The following is a 20,755-nucleotide window of genomic DNA, read 5'->3' as shown; positions in this document are numbered from 1 at the left end:
GTTTTTTAAATATTCGAATTATATTCGAATTTCGGAATTCGTTCCAACAGCCCTATTAGCAACAACACCTCAGGTAGCATTGAGATTAAAGTTAGAGATGATGTGAAGCGAACAATGCAAGTATTACATAAACATCCTTCTCAAAATCCATCTTAAATGTATTACTATGCTATTTAAATGTTTTTCATACTGGGTAAAGCAGATTAACAGTATTAAATAGATTAATGGGTTAGTTATTATTAGTAGTTATCTATCAAGACCGTGAATTATACTTACTATTCAAAAATGAGCTAGTTACTTAATGTTTCTTGTTGATTAGAGCCCCTATGGAGTGGACAGAGCAACATGATGTACTTCTCTGTAGAGAAATCCTGCTCACAGAACCATACAGGTAAAAGAAGGGCAGTATTGATAAAGGGCAAGGCCTGGTCAACAATTCCAGACACATTGAATTGCTCTCAAGATCTAAAATTTAGGGTTATGCAGAGGTCAGTGAGGGAGAGATTCAACTGGATTCAGGGCGAAATAGGCCAGAAACAACAAAGACGAGAAGAGCAGTGGTACAGCAGCAGAAATAACAGAGCTTCATGAACTCATTGAAGAAATAACAGAGAAAAAAAAAGCAGCTGAGGAAAACAAAGGGAGTGATGAGAGTATGAGGAAGTTAGAGACAGACAGGGCCAAAGCAGAAGAGGCAAGGAAGAGGGTCATGGAGAGGGTTAGCCAGACCAACAGGAGGGTTTAACTTGACCAACACTGCAGAAGACATTGGAACATCATTTCCAGATGATGTGGCAGTGTGGAAAAGAGGAAGGAATATAGAGTACACAAAAAGGTACAGAAAGCAATAGATAAAGTGGTAGGCTGGGCTTATGACTGGGGATTTAAATTCTCAATAGAAAAGACTCAGACAGTCTTTTATACCAGGAAAAGAATTCAGGAAAAAATTAAGGTAATGATGTATAGGAGAGAGTTAGAGAGGGTAAGTTCCATTAAGTTTTTGGGAGTGATTTTAGATGCAAGGTTGGCATTTTCAGAACATATAAAGAAAATGGAAGACAAGTGCAAAAAGGTAATTAAAGTGATTAGATGTTTGACGAGAAGAGAGTGGGGAGCCAGTCGTTCATCCCTTAAAAGTATAAAAGGTAGTATAGTGGTTGGGTCTGCGACTAGGTCTCTTTTAATGAGGTTGGAGGTTATTCAGAATCAAGTTTTAAGAATTTGCTGTGGTGCTTTTAAAACTTCCTCAGCACCTGCCATACAAGTGGAAATGGGAGAACTGACACTGGAATTAAGAAGGATTCAACTGATGGCTAATTACTGGGCTGGATTCCATGGCCAAAATGACTCGCATCCCACGAAAGCATTTTGATTAGAAAGTATTGCAGGATTGCTGAGAAAATGGAAGAAAATTAAGGGGAAACTTTGGTCGAATTGGAAATAATGTAGCAAAAGAGTTAGAAGTAAATAATCTTAGAATAAGCCCTACAGTAGTTTTTCAAGAGATTGCCCCTTGGAAGATGACATGGCCTGAGGTAGACTGGTATGTGCTTGAGGAAAAAAAGGAAAGGTAATCTGAAAAGTATATTTAACAATAGAGTAATGGGCGGAAAAGGTAAGACAGGAAAAGGCTTTAATATGCTCTGATTCATTATCAGTCTTGGCAAGTTTAAGGTCATTCCATTCAAAAGCTCGGTAAGATATCCTGTATGAAGTACTTAAATTAAACACAAGATTAAGTCATATGGGATGTCAGGTTAAATTTATGTGGGTCCCAGCACATGTTGGCATTACAAGTAATGAGATGGCAGATAGGCTGGCTAAAAGGGTGCTAACAAAAGAGAATGTAGAATGTAGGTTAATGTTAATAAAGCAGAGGTTAAAGCCACACTGTGGAACTTTTCAACCTTTATAATATATTATAAAAACCCATTGAGATGTTACATCGACTTACAATAGGTTGAATGACACGTCCGCCGTTGCCTGAAGGTGTCTGTATCGCTTTTACTGGCACTGTGTAACTTCGGGTTTCGGGTAGGAACCCGAGCACAGAAAGAACTACAAAATTAGATCGCTTTACGGCATACGTCACTTGCCACAACACCCGCAACTTCCTTAGATTATTCTATGAGAGCTCAATTCGCGTTTGATTGCCGGCGTCTGTATGTTGTCGTCATGGCTGAATCAACAGCTACTCGGAAGAAAGCAAAGATTTTGTCACAAGAGACAAAAAAAAGAAAAAGGGAGAGTTAAAAACTAAAAGCAAGGACGAGGATAAATATTTGTCGAGCTTTCGCTCGCTGGCGTGCTCTAAAGGAGGATGAGGGATTCCCGACCGATGCTGACCTGGCCGTCATGCTTTTGGACTAGTAAGTTAAATATATTGTTTTTACAATATCTCTATTTTTTCTAATTTGTTCTCTGCCTGGCCATGTTACTGAATCTATATTGTCCGCTGTAACAAGGAATGCTAGTAGAGTAAGTTAACGAATTATCAATCTGATAGCTAAATGTTAGTAGGATGCTATTAGCGAATGCTAACAGGATTTTATAAATATTGGGAAAGGTTTGCATTCAGCAGACACTTTATCCTCTGATTTTGAAACGAAACAGGGCTGCAACTTAACAACTAGCTACAGGCTTTGTTTAATTTGTATGCAATTCATCTGGTAGCAGTATCGTTAGAATAGTTTGTACACAAAGCTAACAGGCAAAGAAGTCATGCCTTCATATTGAATAAAAGGTACACTTATTGTAATTTTCTAAAAAACCTACCAAAAACCATGCCAATATTTTAAATTCTAGCCATACTTTTTCATTGCACCTTTTTGGTGTTGTGTTTTTTTTGTTTTTTTTTTTGGGCCTGTGAGCTAAGCATTGCTTTTATAAAAAAAAAATAATAATTATTTAGCTACGAACGCAAAGGACCAGCCACTTCCACACCATATAAAGGAGAGGTCACAGCAAAACCTCCTGGACCATCGGTCTCGAGTGTTACAGACTCTTCAGATCATGACAGGTTTGCACTACATTTCAACTATAGACATTTTGTGGTATAATTCATTATATTCAGTACAATTTAAAAAAAATATTAACAGATGATCATTGATAAGGATGATGATATTCACAAAATGATGTTTCATCTGCATAAGCAGATTGCCAGTGCAGATTCAGGTGTAGAGGACTTGATAACAGAAAGTGAAAAAGTTGATGTGTTTGAATCAAGGTAAGTCAAACAACCAATCATTTTTGGAAAAGAATATACTCATGTTTTTTTTATATTAATTATTATTATTTTTGCAGTATGCACTCGTTGGCAATCTCAGAACAAAACAATGACGAGCTAGAAGCTGCTAATGATTTGCAGAATAGTATGCAAGTGCTCTACATTGAATGAAAATTAAATTTTTCCTGTATGTATGTGTAAAGTGTGCTATTCAATTCAATATTTTATTTTTCTTTGTAGGATTGAGATGGAGGAAGCTGTTTGCTGGGAAGATGACGAGTCAGACGAGGATTATGTTCCTTTCCTCTATCTACGGTATGCACTGTTAATAAATTATTAATCGGCATATTAATTTTCCACTTTTCACAATATATAAGCTGTACATAAGCTATGTAATGACATTCATTGACTCAATGTTATTTTAACAGATCTACTGGAACTTCAAATGCAGAGATTGACAAGCTTCCTGAAATACACATAGATGAGTCTGTGCTGGATATAGAGGAGGTGGACATAGTTCCTGTGGAAGACCAACCCGTTCCAATTGCACAAAAGGTTGAGACTAGGAAAGAAAATTAACATCTGCTACAATGACAACTTGCTCTTGTTAGTGTGGCAACCCGGAGGTGCACTTGATTGCTAACTACGCCACTCAGGGAGTTACACCCAGAGAATTTAGTGTCTCTAAAGGAGCAAGTTCGTTTATCAATAATTGCTCAGAGACACGGGTAACAATACAAAACACTAAATTAATCACTTGATTAATATTGTTTCAATATAACAAGGTTCATGGGGAAAAATACGTCAATCCTAGATTTAATCTAAAACTTAAGTACACCTATTTATAACGTAATCACAACAGATACACACAGGTATTTCTCTGTCATATCAGTGAATCAGGTCACCACATGCTGACTATAACATCACCAATAACTGACCAACATCAGCTGATATCTTCTCCCGCTTTCAATGCTATAACAAATGTATGTTGAAAACATAATTAAAGCAGCCAGAGTAAAACTAATAGCATATAATAAAGGTCAACTAAAGCAAACACTGATCTCAATCATGGTGATGTCAAGTTTTTATTCAAATTAACATATTTTTACTGTAATTTTATGGGTTTTTGTTTGGCACCCTGTGCTGCCAGTCAATTGACCCTTTTTTAATGATTTTTTTTACAATGACGGTATTTTATCATAATAATGCAGGACATACCTTTAAATAACAGTGTTTTTTCAGTTTATTTAAATTTGAATATTTTACTTTAATTTTATGTTTTTTGTTTGGCAGCCTTTGTTGCCAGTCATTTGACCATTTTTTTATGATTTTTTTTTTTTTACAATGAAGGTATTTGATCATAATAATGCAGGAAATACCTGTAAATAACAGTGTTTTTCAGTTTATTTAATTTATGACGTTTTACTGTAATGTTACAGTTTTTTTTAACTGTTTTGTTACCATTTAATTGCAGATTCTATTTGTACTTTTATATAAATGTTTATGTAATTTAAGAAAAAATACTGTATGAAAAATACAATCAATTTCTGTAAAAAATGTGAATGACTGGAATTTTTTCTTTAATGTAACAATACCTAAAATATCAGCTGCATTTTTATTTTCCAGATATTATTTGTAATTTTGCAGTGTTTTGAGTACATTTTAAAATGAAAGAAAATGGTCGTCAAAAATCACAGTTATTTTCTGTGAAATTAGGATTTTTTTTACAGTGCACAATTTATAGACTACTTTCTTTCAGTCACCCAGTTTTTACATGCACACTGATCTCAACCAAAATGAAATGGTCAAAAATCAGATATGTCATGCACACATTCACGTGACATTTAGATAATTTATTAAAATGATTTTCAATAATTTAAATTATTATTAATCTGATTTTGATCATTTTCTGCTTTTGAGTGGTTGCATATTCAACCAGGACATTCCCTTTCAGTCGGGAATGTCAGATGTAGTCGATGTTGACTGAATGGGGATCAACCATTGAAAATGGCACTAGTGCTGCCACCTTCCAGTGTCTAGACAGAAGTCTCCTGATCCCCCGCGATTTAAGGCAGAGAAGGAACAGGGCTTTAGGTCTTCAGGGCTTCAGTACTGAGTTAAAATATAGGCCCAAGATACAGGGAAGGAAATCCAGTAGAATATACCTACCTGCAGTACATGAAACCAGCAAAGAAGAATATTTGCTGTTGGAAAAACTCTTCTTATGGCATTGAGTTACTTAAGGCCACGGTCAATCATTATCGACCTACATAAAAAGGAATTAAGAAGGAATTAAGATCTTCCTTGTTTTTCAAAATGAACAGCTTTTGTAAAAATGTTGTTTACAATTTGCTGTCTTTATGCAGGTTTTTTTTTACTTCTGACCTGGGAAGAAATCCAGGGTTGTATTCTGCAAGCTTTTCCAAGAAGAGAGCAAGGATGTCTGCTGATTCCTCACTGATAATAAAGTAAGCAAATGGGACTGCTCTTCCAATACTGTTGGTCAAAAGAAGTGCATAAAATGCATAACCATATGATGTCATGGCTTTGTAAGTGGCGTCCATGAATACCATGGGCTGAGCATGTTCTCTAAGTACATCTTTTTGCCAGGGTGTCTGCGCTACAATTATTAGTGGTTGATTTTCAGTCAATGGCTGGTAGTAACAAATGTTTTCCTGCAGCTCTGATGTGACTAGCTTGTCCACACTAATGCAGTCTTTCTTATCAGGAAAACGAATGGTCTTCTTGATTAATCGAATATCTTCAGGTGTAACATAATACCGCCGATTATATTTGTCCATATGTCCATGACGCTCTGCCCAGTCCACACATTTCAAAAGTGTTTCTGAAATTGACTGTCCTTGATCAAGGCACATTTCAATAAAGGTTAATAACTCGGGATCAATGCGATTTTTGACACCCTCTTCTTTCAAGCACACATCATGTCCATTGTGTTGAAGCATTTTGTTGACCACAGCTCCTGTGAAACAACCATCTTTGATGATTTTGAATGACACATAAGCTTTGCATGAATTAGCTCTTGTCATTGTTGGTTCTCCTTTGCTTTTCCCACTTGCTTTAGTTGATCTTTCACATGCAAAGTAAAAGTAGTCTTTATGAGTAGACACAGGGGACCTGAAGATGCTTTTTGTTTCCTCTTCAAGTTTCTTTATGTAACCCTGCATGAAATCAGTCTCCTCTCCAGAAAAAGGTATGACCTCCTGATTGACTCGAGCATCCTTTACTTTCTTTAGCTTTTGCCTCATCCCTTCAAGCCAAATATTCTCCATTAACCTGAAAAAAATGTATATATTTTTTAATTAAAAAAATTAAGGTAAGAAAATTAAGTTATAAATACAAGCAAGTCTTTGTACAGAACAATGTCAAAAAGCAGTGATAACCTATCAAGTACTCCTGCCCAGAGAGCAGCGCGTAGATCACCCTCAATAACACAGCGATATGAACCCATTGAGTACTCCTGCCCTGTGAGCAGCTCATAGTTCACTAACAATAACACAGCGATATGAACCTATTGCGTACTCCTGCCCTGAGAGCAGTACGTAGTTCACTAACAATAACACAGCGATATGAACCTATTAAGTACTCCTGCCCTGAGAGCAGCGCGTAGTTCACTAACAAAAACACAGCAATATGAATCTATTGAGTACTCCTGCCCAGAGAGCAGTACGTAGTTCACTAACAATAACACAGTGATATGAACCTATTGCATACTCCTGCCCAGAGAGCAGTACGTAGTTCACTAACAATAACACAGCGATATGAACCTATTGCGTACTCCTGCCCTGAGAGCAGTACGTAATTCACTAACAATAACACAGCGATATGAATCTATTGAGTACTCCTGCCCTGAGAGCAGAGAGTAGTTCACTAACAATAACACAGTGATATGAAACTATTGCACATTGTACCCTACATATAAGTCATCTACATTTTAAATAAATTTGCCTCATAAATCTGAGAGGGCACATGCCCTGCGGTTTGAATAGGCACCTCTGATCGGCACCTCTGATCATTTCATGTTTTTCTCACCTTTGATTAAACATGTGTGCAACCCCACCCACATTTCACAGCCATGTAAAAAAAAGGCTAGTGCCACATAACTTCATCAAAACTTCTTTTACAAATTGAACTGTCATCAGACCATGAACACCTCTTCATTTTATAGTTCCAGGATGAGAAAGACAAGAATAAGGCTACTAATTTTATTGTTTATCAATATGAATGTAAACAGTCTTCGGGGTCTTCGGGTTTTAATTATTATTTATCACATTATACAATGTTTTAATCATTCCACTGTTGTTGACAGAAATGGAGAAATTGTTTGGCCCCCATGCCCTATCAGAAGAGAGACCGCATTTGTATGTTATTATCTATAACATCTATTTCATTTGAATTTACTTTTTTCAGTAGGCCTATTGTGATTATGAATTTATCTGCGACCTCAGCTCTCAATGAGCAGTGGCAAATTATGTCGGACACTTTAAATAAATAAACATTTAATAAACTCGCTAATAAACAGTTACAATAAACAGTTCGCTACCTATTTAAGCTTCAAGAACGGTAAAACATAAAAGCTGTCGGCCAACAGCATGTAATGCAGGTTCAAGTCTCACGCATTGGCCGTGAGACACACTCATTTCGACCGGTTCACACGCTCACACGCCACACTGTGTATTTCTCACGCTGAAAAGGCAATGCCAACCAAGTTGTCCTGGCTGAAAGCTTTCTAACGTTGGAAAGCTGCGTCCGTATTTCCGTTAAAAATAAGGTGGATACGAGGCGCAGGCAAACAAAGTGAAGTTTCCTGCCGCCAGCGCGTATCTCCGCCAGATTGCGTTCGTTACTAGGCAACATATATGCGCGCTGCGTGCACCACTGATCTATACATGACATGTCATTCAGTAGCGCGAACACACGGAAATGGACGGAACATCCTCGGCCACGTTACTAGGTAACCAACAACATCGCACGAACACATGTGTCGTGATGGAGAAGAAGGTCAGTTGGAAGAAGCTCGTCTAACATTTTTCGGCTAGAACATTTAATATGTAGCCCATCGTACATTATTATTGATGCAGTCAAAAACTCTACAACTACTTTGCAACCAGGCTCAGTTTGGCTATCTTACGTTATCTGAAACTAAGAGAAATGTTAGTGGGTATGGAAAGGAATGAAGATTTACTGATTTTATTTTAAATTATATTATACTGTAAAATTAATAGTCTTTAGTTACATTAAGGATGTATTACAGCAGATTGCTCTGGGTAATATTTAATCATTGTCATAATGTTGCATTTGTATTTTTCAAAGATGTCAGGAAAAAAGCAGAAAGATATTTTGTCATTTTGGGCACCAAAGGGTAAGCCCCCTAAAAAGGTTGCCAGATTAGAGGAGGAGACAGTGGAAGAGGTGGTGCACTCTAATCTGTCCATTTGTTCTCAATGTCCCACCACACAATAAATCATTCGTCTAGATAGAAGACGCATTCAAAAATCAAAATGCAATTTTTTAAGATTTGTTTGAAACTGTTTGGAGCAATTTGTTATATTTTTGGTTAGCTATATTTGTAATACTGCATTAAAGAGTATTTGATGTGATGAATTGCTCTGTCATTTATCAGATTTACTAATTGTTATAATTTTAATTTGTTCTGGTTAATTATGAACAATGGGTAAAATTGGGGGCGGGGATGGGTGGGGCGGGGCTTCATTATGGCTCCTCCCCTAACCGCATGTGATCTCACTCCAAGCTTTTGCTCAAACTTGAGAACCCTGATGTAATGGGGTTCGATCTCATGTCGATTGGAAATCCATGAGGTTGAGGTTGATGCGTTAACCACAGAGCTACCGTTAAAAAGCTGATGCATTATCGTCTTTAAACGGTTGTAAAGCCTCATTGATGTAGCCTAATATGTTTCTACTGCAATGTTTTAAGTTTTCATTATTTTTTCAATTTAATTTCAGTATTGTGATAAATTAATTTAACTACGTTTTGTAGTCCAAGCTCAATGATGCAGAAGTTACAAGAGGGCTAGTCAAAATGTTCGGTTCTTGGATGTAGTGACCTGAAGCACTTCAAGGAGCCCCACTTCAACAACCTCTGCCAGTATACAGAAGGGTTTGCCGATCGACTTCGTCTGAATGAGGGGTAAATTCCTTCTATCATTTAGCTGCTGTGTTTTCTGATGCTTTCTAATTGTAAGTTATCATATTATTATCAATACAGATTTTTAGTGGTAAGATCAGACCGCAGTCATTTATCTTGTCAGTTTGCTTGTTTTAACAATAGAAATAGTCGACTTTCACTAATAACACAACATAGTTAAACTTAAAGTTACATACCACTGCATCCATATGACGACGTTGTTCTGTAGGTTCGTCGTCGTCTTTTTCACCTCGCTCGCTCTGGCTCGAATATGTAAGGCTTGATGGACTAGTCTTCCGTTGTTGACATTTTGTTAACGTGCAAATAATAATGTTCTTTGAAGCGATAGTAATCGTATATCTCTTATCAAACTACAATAATGGCCGAATGCGGGGAGTTGAACCGACCGTGAACTCAGCGACCTGGAAAGCGGGTGGGGAAAGACGCAACTCCTTTTTATTTAAAGGCCATCTTTCAAGTTGAAGATCCCTGTGAATAGACGTGTAGATAAATAGTGTAGGAACTCGATTTGCGTGAAGAAATCAATCATAAATGTGCATTAAAAAAGTTATTCAAAAGAAAGTGTGGGTAAAATTACTTCCGCTGTCGAAAACGCTCTGATCGGATGTGACGCAACGGCCGGTAAATCTCATCTCTTTGTAATGGAGTCAGACATTGAAGAGGTTGCAGTCGGCGTTCATGTCAACTCTTCCGATGGGCCATTGCCGTATAATTATGAGCCACCTAGGCGAGAGAGGGGTCAGGGAGAGTTAAGGGAAAGGGTAAATGGACAGAGAAGAGAGATAGAGTTGTGGTGTGAGCAGAATCGGTGGAGGATTGGTCAGGTGTCTTGGTGAGTGACCACAGGCTATAGCTATTAGCTAATTGTGGCTAACGTTGTCTCCATGTTTATCACATTGCAGTATCTTTAATAAATCATATTTAGCAATATTGCTGTCGACTTTGTTGTTTTTCAAGCATCCATGTATATTGTCACCATCTATGCAAGCAACATGCGTCTTAAAATGTTTAATTTAGATCCCAGATTTTCCAAACTTAGCCGGCGAATATAGCGTTTCTAGTATTTCCGACGGACATTATGCAAATGAGCTCGCATGTACTGGGGGGTATTTGTATGAAAGCAGTTCGTGTTCCGGTTGGGACGGGAATATGATGTTCATGTAAATATAAATTGTATTACATGAACAATTAAAGATCTTTGTAACAATGATTATAATCATTGTTACAAGGATCTTTTATTGTCACGTGGACTGGGTGTAAGGCATGCAGATAAATATGTGTTTATCTTGGCACATTTTGTTTAACAGGTGCTTGTGTGGTAGATGTGAGGCTATGCCATCAGCAGTGGAGAGTATGTGCTGTAGGGAGGTCGACGCTTATTGGTCCCTTGTCCAAAACCTAGATCCCCCAGAAGATATTACCTGCCTCACACTCCATCCAGGGTTTGAAGCATCCTGTTTGAATCCTTTTGTCCTGCAGATAGCATACTTGAACTTCAGACAGGAGCATGGCCCTCTCCAAGCCAGCAGGCCAGAGTATGTTTTGAGCAAATATTATTTTACACTGCAATTTAAAGAACCAGCTTTTCTACACCAAAATAGTAAATCCTGTTAAGCAGGTTTTTAAACTCAGTCTCAGTGGTTTCCATATACTTAATATAAAAACAACTTTGGTGTTGTGTAGTACAGTAGAATATCAGCCAACAGGACATTAAAAACATTTACCATTAGAATTGTTTACTATGAAAACATGGTATGATCAAAATGTAATTAGGTCCCAACCTCCACCACAGGCAGTTCCAATACACAGCATACAGGCAGGTTGTCCGTTGGGCGTATGGAATACTAGGCCGGGACATTAGGAAAGCCATACCTTCATGTGTTGTGTCAGCAATAAGGAGGCAGTTTGCAGAGGAGGGACAAACATACAAAGGATTCCAGTGGCCCCACTTGGAAGACGATTAATAAATTCAAAGTAAAACAAACTGTATTGGTCAAAGTTATCTTTTATTACGTGTTAAAACGCGAGTGTCGTGCGAGATGGAGGCTGACTGCCTCATCCTTGGGAACCTTCTGGAGGGAATTGGTGAGGGGGGGCGGGGCAGCAGAGGACAAGACAGCACTGCTTTCTTGTAGGGCCTGTGGTGACTTGGAGTATTCCTCTACCAGAGAGACCATAAGTTTTGTTGCGTATCCTTGAGGAGAGATGTTTAGAACATATTTAATAACATGGTTGACTCACATAAAAGATATTAAGATACTAAGTAAAACTACTAACCGTAAGATGGTTTCTCCTTGATGGGGTGGACTACCCAGCCACCTTTCCGAAACCGCGGGTAGCGAACGGCACCCTCACTGGTTTAAGCTACATCTCTGTTGCCATTACTATTGTAATGTAGGGCTGCCAAGAGAAGTTTGTAGGAGATAAGTAGATAATCCAAAGCTAACCCAATGCAGTGAAATGCAACAGAAATACATGACATTAATGTTTTCAGTTCAAATGGGTCTAAGACAATGACTCAACTTTGCAATTATTTTTTTGCAAAAAATATGTAATGCTGTTATCAATCAATAACACTTTGGGCTGCTATACAAGACTGCATTAGTTTTTAGCCATATTCATTCTGTCATCATTTACCTGCTACAAAAGTATTGCAATATCCTGATTTTTTTTTTTTTTGTACTGGGCAACGATTAATCGCATCCTAAATTAAAGTTTGTGTTTACATAATATATGTTTGTGTACTGTGTATATTTTATATATATATATATATATATATATATATATATATAAATATATACACATGTATATATTTAAGAAACATTTGCATGTATATACTGTATATATATATATATATATATATTTATACATAATATTATATTTATATACAATATTAATTTTATATATAAATAACATATTTTCTTAAATGTATACATGCATGCGTGTATTTATATATAAAAAATAATTATACACTGTACACACACATTATGTATACAAACTTATATTTTGGATGTGATTAATAGTTGCCCAGCACTAAAAAAAATCCTAATTTTATTAGTATCGACACCTAAGTGATAACACTACTTTTAACATAGGCTACTATGGGCTACCGCCGAATTTCTGACCATTACAACCCGTTCCCGCAACGTATGTGTTACACTCCCACCCGCAAATGTATTCCCGCACAATAATAGAGATAGAGATGCATTGATTTTGTGTCTTATCCTGTCCCGCAGTAAAAAACACGTAACGTTATTTGTATTGCTATTATTAAACGTAACAAACTGACGGCGTGCCTTCGTGGTGCTAACTTCTCAAGTCAGAACAGTTAACGTACAGTCAGCAAAAGTCATGCCAAGGCTAATCCATTATAACGTCAAGAAAAATATATTTGCAGAAATTACATGCAGAGCTACATTTCGACGCAACATATAAGGTATTATAAGACTTACCGTGCAAAGCTCCCGTTTTCGACGCGCCGATTCTCTGCTAGCTAGTGCTAACGTTAACGTTAGACCCTTCACTCCCGCCAGATTTTGCTGGTGGACTTGCATGCACCGATGGCACAGCTCCATTTGCCAGCCTAACCCACTCTCTTCATCGAAATCCCATGCGACATTCCATAAGATCTCCTTGGTTGTAGCTGTCCGGTGTGAAGTGTTTTTCACATACCACCGTGTGTCTTGTCACTGAGGAGGCAGCGAAATTGCTTCTCTTTGCCTGGACGAAACGTACCCAAGCACGAAAATCTTTGTTTCTTGTTTGGAAATCGGTGGACCCGATGACCAGACAAGTTAGAGTGGTTGCATTCAAAACAAACACAAGAATTAACCATTGTGACAATTCAAACCAACTCAACTATAACGATACAAGCTCTATTTTCTGTTACTACCTCTCAGACTTCGTAAACCCACACTGAGAACCAGGGCCGTAACGCCTACTTGTTTGCCTGTCCTTGCGTCATATGACGCGTTCTCTGGAAAAGGGCGGTTTTTTTAGCCTAGCTTAGAATAGGTGCAATTTTTTCTTAATTTCTGCCTGTGGGTGTTGTAAAACATATGTATTCTTATGTATGTCTTTTTAAATTGACATTTTCATACAAGATTCTGTATAAATAAAATAAAAAAATTAATTGAAAGATGGCCTTTAAAGGGGCCGCTTTGAAACGACTTGCTCACAGAAGCACATCAGAAAAGAGGCCTGTGGAGCTATAATAATGAGGAATTCAGACCCAAGCATTGCAGTTATGCTTTATATAGACACAAGTGGGTCGCGGGAGATTTTGTATGGGTCGCCAAGTCGAGCACTATTTTTCAGTGTGCTATAGGCTACTCTCTAGTCTAGATCAGGGCTATTCAATTGGCGACCCGCGGGCCAAGTGCAGCCCGCCAATCATCTCCATACGGCCGAGGGCACCCTAACCTCCCTCCTCCTATTTTCTGGTGGTGCGGCTAAATTTGGTAAGATATGCGCGTCGCCACAGTGGCGCGTGCAGCTGGACGACTCCGTTCTGTGTGTACCGTGAGCGCTCCGACTGACCTGAGAGAAACGTTTACACAGTCCGAATATTTCAGCAGTTATGTGTCACTGTCACGTATTTCTGTCGACTGAACCAGCGATATTAGTCGTGGTTTGATTATTTCCTTTCCATGAATTGGCCGCGCGCGTGCATAACGGTCTGAAACGATTCAGATTCGTTCACCTGAAGCGGTTTCTCGGTCAGTAACAACAAATAGAGAACAAAATAGCACTGGTTTCAGTTGTTTCACTAGTTTACTTTGAACTAGGCAGCACGGGCCAATGGATAACGGAACGCAAAGCTTAAAGGAGAAGCGTTTCTATCGGACACTCCCCACTCTTACAAACCACAAATCACTCAATGATTTTAACTAGTTTTAAATCGGATGAAACAGCCTTAACATTACCAACACTAGGCTACTGATAAGGTAAATAGCAGAAACATGAACAAAGTTATAAGACTATAAATGCCCTAATCACCACCCTTACAAACATTTACTATGAATGTAATAATTTATGAATGTATGTAATATGAATGAATGTAATAATTTACCTATGAATGTAATAATTTACGATGGTTTGGGCATAAATGTGGAATATTTATATTGAATACTATGTTATAGTCATTTATATTGCATTAGATTTATTAGGGGGATAGAGGGATATATAATTAATTGTGTGTATAGTTTTTTACCTGTTTAGGCATTTTTTATACTGTGGTAGTAAGCCATGCATGGTTACAAAGTTTCACTGTCAGGATATTTTAATTTAAGCCTATAATAATTATTATAGTAAATTGTGTACACTGTAATGATGAGAATATGAAAACAGTGAGATGCCCTGTCAACTCTTCCTTTCTCATTTCACCTCTGCATTTCGCTTATCGTCAACAACAGGTTAATAAAAAAATTGTGCTTTGTCAAATATCTGTATCTCTTTTATATAGTTGACTGGAAGCTTAACTGACCTTAAAAATGGTCATACATATTTTGTTAATGGATAAATTCTCTTCGTGATATATGAACTATATGGGCCTAATGTTTATTGGGTCACAAGGATTTATCGACTTTAAAATGTGGGTCCCCAGAAAAAAAGTTTGGGAAACACTGATATAGATCACAAATGTATAATTTATAAGTAAAAATGAATGATTTAAAAGCATGATATGTACCCTTTAAAATTTCTACTTATCTCTAGCCACACAGGGAAGGCAATCTGTGATTAAGTGCTCACAGTTTTACATGAGATGGACATAGAAATCAGTAACTGCCGTGGAAAAGGCCTATGATAATGCCACAAATATGTCAGGACTGTACAACGGGCTGCAAGCTCACATCAAAGACATTAATCCACTAGTAGAGTGGGTGCCATGTGCTGCGCACACGCTGAATGTGGCTGGAGTTAATAGTGTAAACTGCTGCACAGAGACCGCCAATTTTTTTTTAACTTCATTCAGACTTTGTTCAACTTCTGCTTGAAATCCACAGCTAGAAGGTGGTAATTGCAGTGCAGCCTAATGAAAACCACTGCATTGAGACACTAAAATCTCTGTCTGACACCAGGTGGGCTGCACATCCCACCAAGGCGCTGTGCAGAAATTATGCCAATATTCAAGAGTCACTTATTAACTTTGCAGAAGACAGCAAACAGAACCCGACTTCACAAAATGATGCTTGGTCACTGCATAAAAAAATGAACAGGCTTGAGACTGCTTTTCTTTGCACTATGTGGAATTATGTTCTCCAACGCTTTCATGGGATAAGTGTTGCACTTCAAGATCTGGACCTGTGCAATGCTGTTGATTTGGTGAGGTCACTGCGGGAATATATTGTTGGTTTGAGAGATGAATTTGATGTGTTTGAAGACCAAGCAAAAGCGATGTCTCCCACCGTTTCAGCAACATAAAAACAAGACACACAAAGACAAAGAAAACGCAAGACTTATGTGGGTGAGTCTGTAACACCTGAGTTTTACAATCAGGAAGAGAACAGTTTTCATCTGGTGTGTTTCTAGTTGTGATGGATAGACAGCTGACTGAACTTGCTCACCGTTTTCAGTCCTATAATGACCTTAAAAACACTTTTGGTTTCTTGAACAACATACCTACCCTCTTTGCAGAACATCTTCATAAAAAAGCAGCAGATCTACAGAAGAGATACCACACTGACCTCCAAGATGAATTTTGTGAAGAATTAATCTGCCATGATGAGCCATCATCTGCTAGGGAAGTTCTTTTGTGCATTAAACAAAGAAAACTACAGACCATCTAAAATGCAAGTGGGGAGTGCAGTTTCTCCAAACAGTAAAAAAAAAATAGACTAAGATCCACAATTGTACAGCCAAAATTAAATCATCTCACTCTGAGGTCAGTAGAGAGTGAACTTCTACGTAAAGTGGATTTTACTGATTTGATCAAAGACTTAGCTGCAAAGAAATCCAGAAGATGCCACTTCTAAAGAGTACTATGTTAATATCTTTAAAATGAGATAACATACATGAAGTCATTACCTGATTACATTTCTCTCTTTTTCTCTCTAGTTTTAAATGATTAGCCTCTGGATTCTGTTTTTGATGTTATGCTTTCTTAAGATATGATAGTGTACTATTTTTATTTTATTTTATCGACTGTACATTTCTAATTTGTGTGCATTGAGTAGGTGAGTGTTGTAGTGAAATCTAAACGTATTACACACAATGAGTTATTTTGTGTGTATGAGGTATGTGTTATTCAATTAGTTATTTTGCTATATTCTTGCAATTGAAGGCACTTCCTATATTGTAATTGCTATCTTATATTAGCCTACCACTAAATTTTGTGGAACTCCACCATAATCCACTTGTTGCAGCTCTCTGTTTGCAGCACACACTATAGTTTGGATCATGTTTAGATGTGTCCGTGGTTGATGGCAAACCAACCGTCCAGAGCCAGAGTCTAGCCCTGGCAGCATCGCGGGAAACATATTCAACACACTTAGACTTTGCACCATGAAAACAAACACTTGCGTCCCATGATTGCCTCTCTCATCTAACTATGCGATCGATCTGACAGTTTGACATGTCTGTCGTAGGGCTGTCGCGGTAACCGCAATATTGTCCCAGATAGCAAACTGACATTGAATCAACATGGAAATATGACATCGAAACAACGTTGATCTGACATTGTTTTGCTCATCGAATTAACGTTGAACCAACGTCAGACGCGTCATTCTTTCAAAACTAACGGAAAATCAACTTGAAATCAACGCGTTGTTTCAACGTTATGAAAGCAAACCAATTTTCGATTTTCATTTAGCTTTGAAGAATGCCGCGTCTGACGTTGGTTCAACGTTAATTCGATGAGCAAAATCAACGTTGTTTCAATGTCATGAGAGACGTCGTTTCCACGTTGATTCAATGTCAGTTTGCTATCTGGGGTAGTATCGCGCTTCTGACAAGTCAACCGCAGAGGATTGTACGTAACCGCAGCAACTGCGATATTCACGTTTTTTTTTTTTAACTTAATGCATGTGTATTGAATGTTAAACGAGTTCATGATAGCAAGACTGTTTATCATGGTGATGTGTAGCCTACAGGCTTCACACAGATAGTGAATGAGAGAGATCGGCAGAGCGCGTGCAATTACCTGCCTCTGTCTTTGAAGTCGTGAAAAGTTTGCCGTGTCAAAGGGAAGCGAAATATTTGTTGCATCATCATTTTAACGTTCTCTTCACGTGTATTTTCCCATAAATATGCGTCAGCAGCAGCGCTGTTCAACATCCCACAGCACAAGGAAGCCGAAATAAAACCAGTGAGTCACGCATTGAATCAATGGGTCTCTAATAAGTGAAGCATCAGCTTCAGCGTTGCCCATGCGACGCATTGCTGCTCAGCTGAGCCTTGAAAAGTTGAACATCAATGTTAAAAATAATGAACATATTGTTTCTTTACATCTCTTTTAATGAATCAACTTTTTTAAACGTGTTCGTTGAATGAACGGTTCAATGACTCGCTCAAAGTCCGTTGTCATAACAATATGCGCGCTGAGTGAAAGTCTTTCAATGCGCATATACTGTAGACGCTGTTTAGTTTCGGTTACAATGGTTACTGAAAATGTCCTCGTTTTTGTCCACATCGTAAACTTTATTTATTTAGCAACAAAAACATATAAATTATATAAATAAATGGCGGTAATACCGCAGATCGCGCTATTGAGCCACTCAATACTACCGCAAGGGAAATTCCATAACCGCGACAGCCCTAGTCTGTCGTTGGAAAAGATCCACATGGTGTCATGAATAATTAAGAGACCGTATCTTCTCATAGGATAAGAAAACTCAGTCTCATTAATAATTTGTCGTCAATGCACATCCAGTGACGTGGACACGATGAACATTTTAAACCCGGAAGACGAAAAAAGTTCAAATTTAACCATTTTAACCCTATTATTAGATCTATCTAACAGATGCTAACATTGTCCTCAATGGTGTTAAACACACATACCTCTGTTAAAATCTCAAAAAATTTGGTTTGGGGTTTCATGACCCTTTAACATTATCTTTCCTAATTCATCTCACCATTTACTTTAATTGTTGTCGTCTGTTAACAATTAGGAACAGATGAAAAGGTCTATAAATTAGGTGTCATTATTGTAACTGGTCTTGTTGTTAGGCCGTATACTGACAAAGCAAATGGATGCAATTAAAGTTAGAGAAATCAAAAACTTTTTGCAAGATAACCAATATCCTGATAGCTGCTCAGGAAAGGAACACTATTATATAAAGAGAAGATGTGAAAATTTCACAATGAAAGGTAATTATGTATTAAGTTGGTCTTGCCATAAATAGTAAAACAACTGCGAGCTTTATTTACTAATGTAACATTATTACATTAGATGGAGAGCTGCATTACATCTGCAGGCAGAAAAAAGGATAAGAGTCAGCATTTGGCTAAAGTTGTCCTTTCACCCGAGGAGGTGCTCAATGTATTTATGGAATTCCATGCAGGCCCTCTTGGTGGACATTGTGGAGCTGAGAACACCCACAATGCCATAATTCTTAGATTTTACTGGCCTGGCATGGAACAGGACATCTGCAAGTGGGTAAGTTAATTGTGTAAAAAAAAAAAAAAAAAACAAAAAAAAAAACTTTTAAATGTTTTTTTTTTTTTTTTACTACATCTAACTCAATTATAATGGTCATGGCCCACCTCTCTTCTTTCAGATAGCTCAGCGTCCTCAGTGTCAGGATAGGAAAATACATTAAAGGTGAAGGCGGCTTACAATCCTATAGTATGTATAAAATTCCTGAATGTTTAAAACAATTGATTTTCATTTCAGGTCAAAGAACCACTAGAATTAATTGGTATGGATTTGATCAAATTAACACCAAAAGAAAATGGGCACCGATATATACATCATGGTGGACTATTTCACTAAGTGGTCTGAAGCCTATCCTCTAAAAACATAAAAAGCAGAAGAGGTCACGGGGTGCATCCTAGACTTTTATTTCAAATTTGGAACAGCGTCTGTTAACAGATCAGGGAAGAGAGTTTGTCAACAAGGTCGGTTTAACAAAAATCAAGTTAAAATAAATGGAGTGGAGATGACCATAAGAAATATCTGAAAATGTTTTTATTTTTTCAAAGGTTAATTTTAGCCTGTGTGAGAGACCAGGAGTCTGTGTTCTCCTTATCACCCCCAGACAAATGGCCTTGTTGAGAGATTTAATGGCACAATTCAAAGGGAATTTGTACATGTGTACAGGCACATGTTCTGTAGTTTTTGAACATTTCATGATTTTCTTTTTGATTGTTAATGTCCAGAAGCCTGACAAAAATTGTTGGGGAAAATCCATCAACATGGCACCTTCATCTAAATGCAACAATGTTCGCACTAAGAACAAAAAAACAATTAACAACACAGTTTTCCCCATATTATTTAATGTTTGGTAGAGAGGCATGATATCAATGTCAGGTACCAAAGGATTATGATGTTAGTGGTTTGTGCCTTTTTTTTGCTAAAACTGAATGTCTTACTTAGATCTGTCATGGAAAGCCATGGTTGCAAGTGAGCAGCTGGCTGAGGGGTTGAGAGATAGGAGAGAGACAATGGAAGTTGTCAAACAGAACATCACAGAGAGTCAAGAGAAAGTATGGAAGCAAAAGATAGAAAAAGGGCAACTTAATGGCTGGGGATAAAGTGTTGGTTGGGAATGTGAGACAAGAGAACAGAAAGGGTGGAAAAATGGACCCAGACATGCTTGGTCCATTTACTACCATTAACATAGAAGGCAAAAATGTTGATGTGGTTTCAACCAAAGGGAAGAAAAAGTTGAAATTCAACATAGATCATTTAATAAAGTAAGTGGAACCCGAAGCTCACATTTAAAAAAAATGGATCCCATCAACACCTCTCAGTCCTCCTGCTCCTCCAGCCAATCCTCACCCTGCCAAACCTCCATCACCAGCCAATCCTCCTCACCCTGACAAATCTCCATCACGAGCCAAACCTCCATCTCCAGCCAAACCTCCATCACGAGCCAAACCTCCATCACCAGCCAATCCTTCTCATCCTGCCAAACCTCCATCACCAGCCAATCCTCCTCATCCTGCCAAACCTCCATCACCAGCCAATCCTTCTCATCCTGCCAAACCTCCATCACCAGCCAATCCTTCTCATCCTGCCAAACCTCCATCACCAGCCAATCCTCCTCATCCTGCCAAACCTCCATCACCAGCCAATCCTCCTCATCCTGCCAAACCTCCATCACCAGCCAATCCTCCTCATCCTGCCAAACCTCCATCACCAGCCAATCCTCCTCACCCTGCCAAATCTCCATCACAAGGCCA

At 38.0% G+C, this 20,755-nt stretch overlaps 1 protein-coding gene and 1 pseudogene across 2 annotated transcripts; one reads left to right on the top strand and one right to left on the bottom strand.

Moving 5' to 3' along the window:
- Nucleotides 1-106: 106 nt before the first annotated feature.
- LOC148981321 (uncharacterized) lies at nt 107-4,705 on the top strand. 2 transcript variants are annotated; one of them, XM_089130847.1, is made up of 4 exons: nt 107-3,226; nt 3,304-3,371; nt 3,467-3,541; nt 3,655-4,705. In XM_089130847.1, the coding sequence occupies exons 1-4, from the start codon at nt 3,099-3,101 to the stop codon at nt 3,705-3,707; spliced, it is 324 nt and encodes a 107-aa protein (XP_088986973.1). In that variant the 5' UTR covers nt 107-3,098; the 3' UTR covers nt 3,708-4,705. The 2 variants fall into 2 exon arrangements, with proteins under 2 accessions (XP_088986973.1, XP_088986972.1); XM_089130846.1 differs by lacking the exon at nt 3,304-3,371.
- Nucleotides 4,706-5,327: 622 nt separating this feature from the next.
- On the bottom strand, nt 5,328-6,300 carry LOC148981320 (uncharacterized; annotated as a pseudogene).
- Between the last annotated feature and the right edge of the window lie 14,455 nt (nt 6,301-20,755).

Source organism: Pimephales promelas, chromosome 5 (assembly GCF_988280905.1).
Source record: "Pimephales promelas chromosome 5, fPimPro1.hap1.1, whole genome shotgun sequence".
Lineage (NCBI taxonomy): Eukaryota > Metazoa > Chordata > Actinopteri > Cypriniformes > Leuciscidae > Pimephales > Pimephales promelas.
This window is presented reverse-complemented; position numbering and strand designations above follow the sequence as displayed.